The following is a 12,411-nucleotide window of genomic DNA, read 5'->3' on the forward strand; positions in this document are numbered from 1 at the left end:
AGAGGGCAGTGTCACTGGCCCTCATATGTGGGATCCAAACCGGGGCCCTCTGGCGTCCCAAGCCAGTTCTTAACCATCGCGCCACTCGGCCGGCCCTCAATCTCTTATTCTTTTATCACTCTGTTCCTTTATTTCTCATTGCTACAGGGAATCCTGTGATTCCCAGACATCCATGGAGAACAATACAGAAGTGACAGTTCACCCTGCTAGAACTAACCAATGCCCCAGGACTGCAGGTCTTCCCCTTAATCATGTTCATTCTCATTTAATTCATCAATGTTGATTCTCTTGGACTCTCATCTCCACACTTTCATGTACTTTTTCCTTAGTTACCTGTCTCTGGTGGACTTTGGTTACTCTATAGCTGTCACTCCAAAGGTCATGGTTCAGTTCCTTATAGGAGACAAGGTCATCTCCTACAATGCGTGTGCTGCTCAGATGTTGTTTTTTGTGGCCTTTGACACTGTGGAAAGTTTACTCGGCATCAGTGGCCTATGATTGCTACGCAGCAGTGTGCAAACCCCTGCACTACACCACCATGACAGCAGGTGTGTGTGCATATCTGACCATAGGCTTCTACATATGTGGTTTCCTAAATACCTCTATCAACATTAGGGACATGTTCAGTCTCTATTTCTGTAAGTCCAATCTGGTCCATCACTTTCTGTGATTTTCCCGCAGTCATGTCTCTTTCTTGCTCTGACAGACATATTACCTGGTTATCTTGACTCCTACCTGTTCATATTTGTCATCATCTTGAAGATGCACTCAGCTAAGGGATATCAGAAGACTCTACCCACCTGTGCTTCTCACCTCACTACAGTCTCCATCTTCTGAGGGACAGTCATCTTTATATACTCTCAGCCCAGCTCCAGTCATTCCATGGACACAGACAAAATTGCATCTGTGTTCTATATTATGTTCACCTCCTTGCTAAATCCAGTGGTTTATAGCCTGAGGAACAAAGAGGTCAAGAGTGCATTCAAGAAGGTTGTTGAAAATGCAAAATCATCTCTAGGCTGCACCTTTAAAGTTGTAGAATCCACAACGACCTAATTTCATTCCTGTCAGGTCTTCTCCGTGTAATAACTCACATTTTTCAGCCTACACTTCATTTAAATTACCAAGGTGACAGCTTTCCTCTTTAAAAGTCTGTCACCTAGGAAAAAGAGAATATTATGTCCAGATATATAATATCTGAATGAGGATGGCCAGGGGGGATCTTAAGAATTTTTAGATACTGCTTGTCATAAACTTTATTAATTATATTTGATTTGCTCATGTGTTCAGCTTCTCTACAACTTGCCAGTGCAAGCATAGATGTAAAACAGGCTCACAAAAACCCATGAATAGAAGCATATGCAAGAATCCCATGTGTGCACATACACAAGAGTGGAAATTTGGTAAAAGAGTTGGATGAAGCATGGCTAGATTTTAGTTAAAAAGTTAAATAACTCTGGTATCAAAATATAAATTTATGTCTAATTTTTAAATTTCTTTAAAAAAACTATTTACTTAAAAAAACTATTCTAGGAGTCCAAAATGAAGAAACCATGACCTGGATATTTTAATAAAGGTATGTACTTTTTGTTGGCATATTTTTTAGAGATATGTAGGAATAGCATCTTAAAGAAGTTAATATTGCTGTCTTTAGTAAGTCATTGGGTAGATAGAGTATGGTCACATAATTTTTAAAACTAAGAAAACCAGAGTACAAAAAAGGGGATAGATTGATAATAAAGGTATTCCTCATTTTTGTGTGCATAGACTACCAACCCTTAAACTGTGTAAAAAACAAACAAACAAAAAGCACCAAATAACAATAATGCTATTCTTTTTTCCTCTGGAAATACAATGAAATGGCTAATTTCACTTATTCATGGATTCTTTGATTTTAGATAAACTCTTTCATGTTTTACCACTCTCCTATTCATTCACTCCACTTTATTCACACTGAGTTCCTTGCTTTTCCTGAACAACTCCAAGCATGCCCCTGCCTCAGGGTCTTTGTACTTGTTGTTTCTGATGCTCAGAAAGCTCCCTCACTTCCTTCATGTGTTTGCTTAAATGTTTCCAAATCATAGTCACCCCAACCCCTGATGGGCGGTGTTCTCTCCTTGCCCTCCTTGCTTTATTCTTCATAGCCTCGATCAGTACTTTATTATTATTATTATTATTATTATTACTATTTTTTTATATATTCACTTGTTCATTTATCTCCCTAGCTAGAACATACACTAAGCTAGAGGAATGACTTTGCTTCTTTACTAACATCTTCCTCCCAATATGTAAATTATGGCCTGGTTCAAACAATTTCTCAATAAACATTTGTTAAATTAATAAATCAATTAATTGATTAATTCTTGTGCCCAGCAGTCAAAATACTTGAACCGCTGTAAATTTAGTTCACTACCTATTGTAGAATTCTTTAAAAAGGAATTTTAGAGCATTTCATAAGATGCAACTAGTAAAAGGATGAAAAGCATTATACCATGTAAATAGTAACCAAAAGAGAGCTGGGGTAACTATACTAATATCAAACAAACTAGACTTTAAATTAAAAAATAAATAAAAATAAACTTTTACAGAGACATAAAGGATTTTATATGTTGACAAAAGGGTCAATTTTTCAAGAAGGTTGTAAATCTACTTAAGCCACTGAATTGTATGGTTAAAATGGAAATTTTTATTATATATATATATTATAATAAATATATATATATAATAAATATTAAAACATTGAAAACAAGAAAATAGAGAAATAGTATGGCACTGGCATAAGAATAGACATACAGATCAATGGACTGGAATTGGAATCTAAAATTAAGCCAATATCTCCATGGTCAATTAATTTTTTGACAGGGATGTCAAAACCAATTAATAAGAAAAATCTTTTCAACAATGGTACTGGGACAATTCGATATCCATATCCACAGACATTGCCTCACACTGTATACAAAATTTAACTCAAAATGTATCAAAGACCTAAATGTAAGAGGTAAAACTATAAAACATATAGAAGAAAATATAGGTATAAATCTTTGTGACCTTGAATTATTCAGGAATTTCTTACAAATGACACTAAAAGCACAAGAAACTAAAGAAAGGATAAATAAATTTTATTTTACCAAAATTTAAAAGTTTTTGCATCAAAAACGTTACCAAGAATGTGAAAAGACCACACACTGGATGAGAAAAAAAATGTATTATTCATATATCTGATAAAGAACTAGTACTCAGAATATATAAAGAACATTTATAACTCAGTACTAATATATATATATATATATATATATATATATATATATATATATACAAAGTAAAAATGGACAAGATACTTGAATAAACATTTCTCCAAATAAGATACACTAACCTCCAATAATCACAGAAAAATATACACAACATCTTTAGTCACTAGGGAAATGCAAATAAAAAACATAATAAGGTACCACTTTACACCCGATAGGATGACTGTTAAAAAGGAATCAGAAACAACAAATTTTGGAGAGCTTGTGGACAAACAATCTTAATACCTTGCTGGTGGAAATGAAATGTGGTGCAACTGCTTTAGAAAACTAGTTCTCAAAAAGTTAAACATTGAGTTACCATATGACCCTGCAATTTCACTTCTAGGTATATACCGAAGAGAATTGAAAACATATATCAAGAGAGATCCAAGATGATAGAGTAGATAAACATCATACCTGTGTCTTTCCATGAATACATTAAAATTACAACTAAATTATATAACAATCAACCTGGAGAACCATCTGAACTCTAGCCAACAGGAGTCATATAACTAAAAATATAAAGGCGTCACATTGAAACTGATGGGAGGGCTGCAGACATGGAATAGGCTCCAAACTTCCTTGTTGTGAGAATCAGGTTGAGAATCAGGAGGGATATCTCGGCCATGGAGGAGTGAGGGGCCCCAGGCCCCCACACCAGGCTCCCCAGCCCAGAGTACTGGTACTAGGAATAGGAGCTCCCACAACATCTGGCTGTGAAAAACAGTGTGAATTCTGACTGTGCAGATGGGACAGAAGGTAGCGGGAAACCTAAGTGTCCTCTTAAACGGCCCGCGCACAGACTCATTTGCTCGCAGGCACTCACCTTGGGCTCCAGCAGAGGGACGGTGATTCAGGGGGCCTCAGAAACTTATGGGGGGCAGATCGAGGTGTGTGGCTGCAGAAAAAGGACTGAAGGACAGTTGGCATTTTCTCAGTGAGAGGTCCTTCAACTCGTGCAGCTGGCAGGCAGATGCCATTTTTCCTATGTTGAGCCCGCCCCCACAGGCCAAATCTGAATATGATTGGCTTGGTGAGCTCTGCTGCTCTGCCCTGCTGACTCAGCTGGGAACCCACCTCACACACTGCCAGAGGCACTTTGTCCGTGAGCAACCAGCCCCTCCCAGCATTGCACTCCTTCTTGGAACACTACTGGAGTCCTCGAGCCCCAGGCGACAACTAACCTCAGTGTACTCTGAGACTTTTCCTGAGTAGCTCCTGGCTCAGCACTGGCACCAAACTAGAGTCTACATTAACCTGGTAACCACAACTCTTCCCACTTTAGTGACTCCCTGAGACTCTGCCTCACCCAAGTTGCATACCACACCAGCCTTTATCAGTGGCTGAACCTTACGGGAACCAGCAAGTGGCAACAGGCCTCCACGTTGCCTGGCTTTTTGCAGAGTTACCCCAGGCCTGGTAGTAGTGGCAGCTGTCCTGAATTGCTGTGAGGCCTCTCTCAGGAGCCTCCAGGTTTAGCACAGGTAGCGAACAACCATAGATCACTTTGTAGCTCCTACTAGATAGATCCCAGCCAGTCACAGGCAGTGGCTGACATGCCTGCCCCAGAGTCCTCCCCAAGAGGCCCCAGAACCAACATACTTGGAGGTTGGCTTCAGACCACGGCAGAGAACCACCTAATTAGTCCTGGCACACAAAAAGGGTGGTCTCAACAGGCCTTGCTCAGTGGGGTAAGCTTCAACTACAGCAGCCCATAAGCTGTAGACGTGACCAAAACCCACAGCCAGTCAGCCTCAAGGTCAATTCCACCCACTGATGTGCCAATATCAATTAAGGGTCCACTATAACAGGAGATCACACACAACCCACACAAGGGACACTCCTGGACAAACATTTCATATATCCACCCAAAAATTCATACACAAATAGCATAATAGTTAAAATAGTCAAAAGTGAAAACAATCTAAATCAATCCAAAACAAATCCAAATGTCTATCAACTGATGACTGGATAAATGATATGTGGTATATTCTTATAATGTAATTTTTCAGCAATAAAAAGGAATGAACTATTCATACATGCTAAAAACTGGATGAACCTTGAAAACATTATTCTAAGTGAAATAAACCAGTCACAAGTGACCACACATTGTATGATCATCTTTGTATGAAATTTCCATACAGGGCAAATTTATAGAGACAGAAAGTAGATTGATTGGTCATTTCCTAGGTCTAGGGCGGGGGTGAAAGGAAACGGGAGTGACTGGTAATCAGCACAGAGTTTCTTTTCCAGGAGATGCAAAGGGTTTTACATCGATTGTGGCGACAGCCACACAACTCTGAATACATATACTAAAATCATTGACTAATAAACTTTAAATGAGTGAATTTTATAGTTTGTTAATTCTAACAGTAAAGCAATAAACTTTAATTTAAAAAGAACAATTGAGGGCCGGCCAAGTGGCACATTGGTTAAGAGCTGGCTTGGGACGCCAGAGGGCCCCGGTTCGGATCCAACATATGAGGGCCAGTGACACTGCCCTCCACAGCTAAGATGCTGAACAACAGCTCAACCTCGAGCTGGGTTGCCATGAGTCGCCGGCGACGGCGTAGGCTGCAGTCCCCTGCTGCAGTGGGTTGCCATGGGCTACCGTGTGTAGCCAGCAGCAGCCGCTGTGAGCAGCTGTCCAGAAGCCGACGACTGATCGGCCTCGCCCGGGAAGAGCGCAATGATGGTGCCAACTTGGGCCAGTGAAGCAACGTCCTCCACAACTAGACTGAAGAACAAAAGGACAGCAACTTGTCTGTTCCCCTTCCCCCAATTCCCCAGCACTGTTCCCATCCCCCCAATTCCCCAATAAAAATCTTTAAAAAAAAAGAACAATTGATAAGAGGACAAGTACTTAAGGATCTGTTTAAAAAAAAAAAGACACGCAGACAACAAAATACACAAAGCTTATTATATTTGTTTCTGTATTAGGCAGGATAGACTACATCATGCTGCAGTAGCAAATGAACCCCAAAGCCCACTGGTTTAACATAACAAAGGTTTATCTTACTTCTGCTACTACACAGGCATCACAGGTTGATCCAGACAGCAGAGGTCTCTCTGCATGTCTGCATTCAAGCACCCAGGCCAATAGAGGCTTTGCCATCTGTAGCTACCCGCTTCGGAACATGCAGCCTCTTCAGTTACTATGGCAGAGGGAGAGGCATTAGACAGTTGTGCACTGGTTTTTCTGTACTTTAACCCAGAAATGACACACATCACTTCTTCTCCAGCCCATTATATACAACTAGTTCATGGCTCTACCTAGCTGCAAGAGGGCAAGGAAATGTGTAGAGCAGATGTAGTGTCTGAGCACCTCTATTTTTGTTCCACAGGATATATCACTTGTTATTGATGAAAAAATAGTAATACTTAAATTTATTGATCTCTTGATATGTGCTAGACATCATGCTTAGCTTTGTGTGTGTCATCTCATTTAACCTTTAGGACTCTCTTATTAGGGATATGCAACATTTTTATGCCCCTTTTTATAGGCGATACACTGAAGTTTGGAGAGACTAAATAACTTGGCCAAGGTCACCCTGTAACAGATGACAGAATTACAATTTGAAGGCAGGACACTTGACTTCACAGCTCAACCTTGTAACAGCTACACTTGACTGCACTGATAAAAGAGAGATAATTCTGCCTGGATGTTTGGGGTCAGAGATGTCTATGCAGAGGAATGAATGGATCTATCCCCTTAGCCCTAAAAATAAGAAAAAAAATCCCCTCAAAGATCCCCAGACCAGCTCTGTAGTAGTAAGACAAATGGGTATTTTGTTAGAATTCCTGGGGAGATTTCTAGGCTTTTAAGAAAGAACTAGATATGAAAAAGCCTGCATGAGGACCTGACATCACCTAAACCAGAGATTTGAGTGAGTTTTAATTTTTCTTGGCTAACATGGCTGTGGCACTGCAGATTTGATCATTGGAGGCTCTTCCCCCTCAGCTTTCATTCCCCCATGTCTTCATCAGTACTGTCAGCTAAAATACATACAAACATTATCCTCTGATATCTCCCGTCATGTTCAGGGTCAATCTGGGATCAGGAACCTCCTGAGATACCCACTCACATGACACTAAATGTTTCCCCCGAGATTTTCTGTGTGAAAAGGTCATTGTCTCTGCCTTGATATTTGCAAGAGCACAAACCTGTCTCCACTCCACAGCAGGGGAAGGGGTTTCTCCAGCGTGATGCTGTCCAGAATGTGGACGTCTGGTCAACAAAATGGGCATGAAGGTTTTCCATACTCCCTTTGTACCCTCATTTGCCTGTTCTTAGGACAAAGGTAAGTATCAAGAAAAAACACCATCATAGTCACTTAGAATGGGAAGGGGCTCTAGAAGGTTTCACAGTTTTTATTTTGCAAATGAGGAAAATAAATGCCAAAGAGGTTAAATGGCTAGGCCAGGGATAGGCAAACTTTTGAGATGGAAGAGCCACCAGGGGTCGGCAAACTGCGGCTTGTGAGCCACATGCGGCTCTTTGGGTATGTACATGTGGCTGTGAAGTAAAATTGAAAATGAAAATAAAACTATTATATTTTTCAATTACAATATTATTTTAAATTTTCCTTATTTGTAAAAATATATTTATGGCTCTCGAATAATTTTTAAATTGTCGTGAGGGACAGGATTATCTCTTGCAGGGGTCGGCAAACTTTTGAGATTGGACAGGCCCAAAGAGCCGCATGTGGCTCGCGAGCTGCAGTTTGCCAACCCCTGGGCTAGACTATAGACACCCTGTTAGATAACCATCTCCTCACTCCCAGTCCACTGCTCATTCCACTCTACTGTGCTGCTTTACAGCATCCAGATTTCCACGCTCATCACAATCAGATGTGTTATGTAAATGGCTGGGGTGATGGTTAGACTCCAGGGGGAGACTGTGCCTTCAGATTTTTTATTTAGAACATGCTATATAGTTGGAGCAGTGAAAATATCATAGCTCCCTTTCTGAATGTCAGGGGTTATAGTACTTGCAACATCTATTTGGGGTTCTCAATTGAAAAACATTTCCTTTAGGAATGTCAGAGTTTGGACATTCAATATTGCTGGCTGAATATCTCGCAGTAACCAAGAAGAGATGAGATAGACTATGAAAAGGAAGCGTTTGGATTGCCTGATTTTAAAATGTTAGTATCTTTTATGCTTTTCAAAGAGCTTTCATATTCATTCTCACATCAGAGCAGAATAGCAGCCTATGATGGAGACAGGATTTTTCATCTTGTGAATTAAGAACATCTGACCAAGTGACAGACCTACACCCAGCTGATTATCAATAGGACTAGGATTAGAATTGGCCTTGTGTTTGTGGTACAATCCTATCTACACTCCTACACCTCTGAATCTCTGGATCAAAAGGAGTTGTTTCGTGCCCTTTGTACCTACAAATAGTACTCGTATAGGTAAGAATTTAGTCAGTACATTAGCCGTTCTTGGTGTACCATTGGAATACATAAATTAACTTTTTTTTCAAAAATAAATTTCATCAGATTCACATGTTTATGCATTTGGGCTAACTCTGGCAACTCCAACAAGCACAGAGATGTAAGGCTTGATAAGCCAGTCTCAGGAGGAAGTAACTTCATGTTCAGTAGGGTGTCCTGGAATATTTTGGGTACTTTTATGATCAATTTGTAACACTTTATATGTACTTTTATTATAGCACTTATCACTTTTGGGGATTAGTTTGTAGATCCAGCTCTCTCTACCCCCTTAAAAAGTCAGGAATCATGGTTTTCATTTTGTACCACCAGCTCCTGGTGTAGAGTTGGTGTATGTGCAAATCCAGCTAGAAGAATGAGAAGAGGGAACTAACACTGAATACATTCCATGTGCCAGGCATCATATTAGTAGGGCTCCATATGTTATTTCATTTCATTTTTTCATCTCTGTAAAATAGACACATTGGGTATTAAATGAGCTGGGTATTTCATAGACAATGAAACTGAGATTCGCAGAGTGTAAGTAATGTTCACATCCCATCTAAATTGATAATGAGTGAATGACACATCTGTACAATTGGAATAAAAAGTAAATTCTTGTATTATACTTGGTGTAAATAGTCACCTTAGGCTCTTCTTCTAAACAGTTGTTTTATATCTCTAATCGGACACAGTTTTTCTTCTGTTTCTTTTAGAATTCAATCCTATCTCTCTTATTTATACCAATTACTTTTTCACATCACACCCTAATTGAAATTTTGATTGTGCCATGTATTTTACTAATTAGTAATACCTGCCTGCTTATAATTGCCTGTTTATAAAATTGTGTTTACCACTTCATACTTTAATCCATGACATTTCTCCTACGGGGTATAATATTGGGTTGTTGGAAAAGTCAGGACGCATTTTTGCAATGAAAAACATAGAAAAAAATACATCATGACTTTTCCAACAACCCAATCGTAGCAGCAGTAGTAGGAGCCCTCATGAATTACAAAGAAAATTATGGGTGTTTCTAAAGCAGGGCCCCAAAACACTGTATATCTTCAGCTATTATTAACAAGCTGGTGAGGCATCCTTTAGAGATGAGAAATATATTTGACAGGGCTTGCCAGCATCATATTGCAATGACTGACCAAATGTTTTCTGTATTTTACTTTCTGTTGGTTAAGCTTTCTATGTATATCTTAGACAAGGGTGCTTGCAAGATATGGCAAGTAGTGAAAGAGTCCCCTGTGGTTTAATGTAATAGAATATATCATACAGCAAGCAAACTGAAACATGCCCTGGAGTCTTAATGAGGTAGCCAGTTAGCAGGGACATTCCAGTGTCCTTCCGTACCACTTCTAGATGGATGACCTCACAAACCACCATTTAGTCCAACTTCTTGCACATGGGCTCCTGGCCTTCACAGGAAGCTGACAAATCTGAGCAAAGAGATTCTGTTGACACTTCTGTTCCCATCATAATCATCAAATAGCATTACCTTATGTCTGCTCATTTTGTCATAGGTGCCTCTCATGATGATTCCCAGATGACTTTAATGGAGAACATTTCAGAGGTGACTGAATTCATTCTTGTGGGGTTAACAGATGCCCTAGAGATGCAGATCCCACTCTTCATAATCTTCTTTCTCATCTACCTTATCACTCTGCTTGGGAACCTTGGAATAATAATGTTGATTCTGTTGGACTCTCAACTCCACACTCCCATGTACTTTTTTCTCAGTAACCTCTCCCTGGTGGACTGTGTTTATTCCTCAGCTGTAACTCCCAAGGTAATCATGGGGTTTCTCACAGGAGATAAGGTCATCTCCTACAATGCATGTGCTGCCCAGATGTTCTTCTTTGCAGCTTTTGCCACTATTGAAAGTTTCCTCCTGGCTTCAATGGCCTTTGATCGCCAGGTAGCCGTGTGTAAACCCCTGCATTATACCTCCACCATGACAAGTACCGTATGTGCCTTACTGGCCACTGGCCCCTACATCTGTGGACTCTTGGAATCTTCCATCCATGTTGCCTTCACTTTCCACCTCTTCTTCTGTCATTCCAATGTTATTAATCACTTTTTCTGTGACATTCCCCCACTGTTGGCTCTCTCTTGTTCTGATATCAACACAAACGAAATTGTGCTCTTCACATTGGCAGCATTCAATGTCTTTTTCACTCTCTTGATTATCTTGAACTCTTATCTGTTCATTTTTATTGCTATTCTGAAGATGCACTCAGCTGAGGGACAGAAGAAGGCTTTCTCCACCTGTGCATCCCACCTAACCACTGTTTCCATTTTCTATGGGACAATCATCTTCATGTACTTACAGCCAAGTTCTAGTCATTCCATGGACACAGACAAAATGGCATCCGTGTTCTACACCATGCTCATCCCCATGCTGAACCCTGTGGTCTACAGCCTGAGGAACAAAGAGGTCAAGAGTGCCTTCAGGAAGGTGGTTGGAAAAGCAAAATCTTCATTGGGCTTTGCTTACTAATTACAAACAGCATGAAAACCATGTGAAACTTCTATTGGACTTCTAGTGTCTACAAATTTTTTGAATTTTAATTATTTTTTTATTAAAGTTTATTTCAGTGACAATAGTTAGTAAAATTACATAGGTTTCAGGTGTGCAATTCTGTAATACATCATCTACATAACATTGTGTGTTCACCACCCAGAGTCAGTTTTCCTTCCATCACCATATATTTGATCCCATTTACCCTCAGCTACCACCACCACACCTTACCCTCTGGTAACTACTAAACTATTATCTATGTCTATGAGTTTTTGTTTCTTTGTTTGTCTTATTCCTTTGTTGCTTTGAGTTTTATATCCCATGTATCAGTGAAATTATATGGTTCTTGACTTTTTCTGTCTGATTATTTTGCTTAGCATAATACCCTCAAGATCCATCCATGTTGTTGCAAATGGCACTATTTCATCTTTCCTTATGGCAGAATCATATTCCATTGTGTATATATACCGCATCTTCTTTATCCAATCGTCTATCAAAGGACACTTTGGTTGTTTTTATATCTTGGCCACTGTGAATAGGGGTACATATATCTTTACAAATAAATGTTTTTGGATTTTTGGGGTAAATACACAGAAGAGGGAATGTAGGGTCATATGGTAATTCTATTCTTAAGTTTTTGAGGAACCTCCACACTGCCTTCCATAGCAGCTGCATCTATCTGCATTCCCATCCAACAGTGTAAGAGAGTTCCTCTTTCTCCACAGCCTCTCTAGCACTTGTTATTACTTGTCTTGTTGATGACAGCCATTCTAACTGGTGTGAGGTGATATCTCATTGTGGCTTTAATTTGTATTCCTCTGATGATTAGTGATGTTGAGCATCTTTTCATATATCTATTGGCCATCTGTATGTCCTCTTTGGAGAAATGTCTATTCAGGTCCTCTGCCCATATTTTAATTAAATTGTTTGGTTTTTTGTTGTTGAGTTGTATGAGTTCCTTAAATACTTTGGATATTAGCCCCTTATCAGAGGCATTGTTTGCAAAAATCTCCCATTCATTTTGTTGCTTCTTTATTTTGTCAGTGGTTTCTTTTGCTGTGCAGAAGCTTTTTAGTTTGATATAGTCCCATTCATTTATTTTAGTTTTTACTTCCCTTGCCTTTGAAGTCAAATTCATAAAATGCTCTTTGAACCC

The 12,411-nt window shown here is 39.5% G+C and overlaps 1 protein-coding gene and 1 pseudogene across 1 annotated transcript; both read left to right on the forward strand.

Annotated features, from left to right (window-relative positions):
- Positions 1–172: 172 nt before the first annotated feature.
- Positions 173–1,056, forward strand: LOC109389999 (olfactory receptor 5B2-like; annotated as a pseudogene).
- Positions 1,057–10,280: 9,224 nt separating this feature from the next.
- On the forward strand, positions 10,281–11,234 carry LOC109390000 (olfactory receptor 5B12-like). Its single transcript, XM_019655973.1, has one exon. The coding sequence runs from the start codon at positions 10,281–10,283 to the stop codon at positions 11,232–11,234; it is 954 nt and encodes a 317-aa protein (XP_019511518.1).
- The last annotated feature ends 1,177 nt before the right edge of the window (positions 11,235–12,411 follow it).

This window comes from Hipposideros armiger, unplaced genomic scaffold (assembly GCF_001890085.2).
Source record: "Hipposideros armiger isolate ML-2016 unplaced genomic scaffold, ASM189008v1 scaffold_253, whole genome shotgun sequence".
In the NCBI taxonomy this organism is placed as follows: Eukaryota; Metazoa; Chordata; class Mammalia; order Chiroptera; family Hipposideridae; genus Hipposideros; species Hipposideros armiger.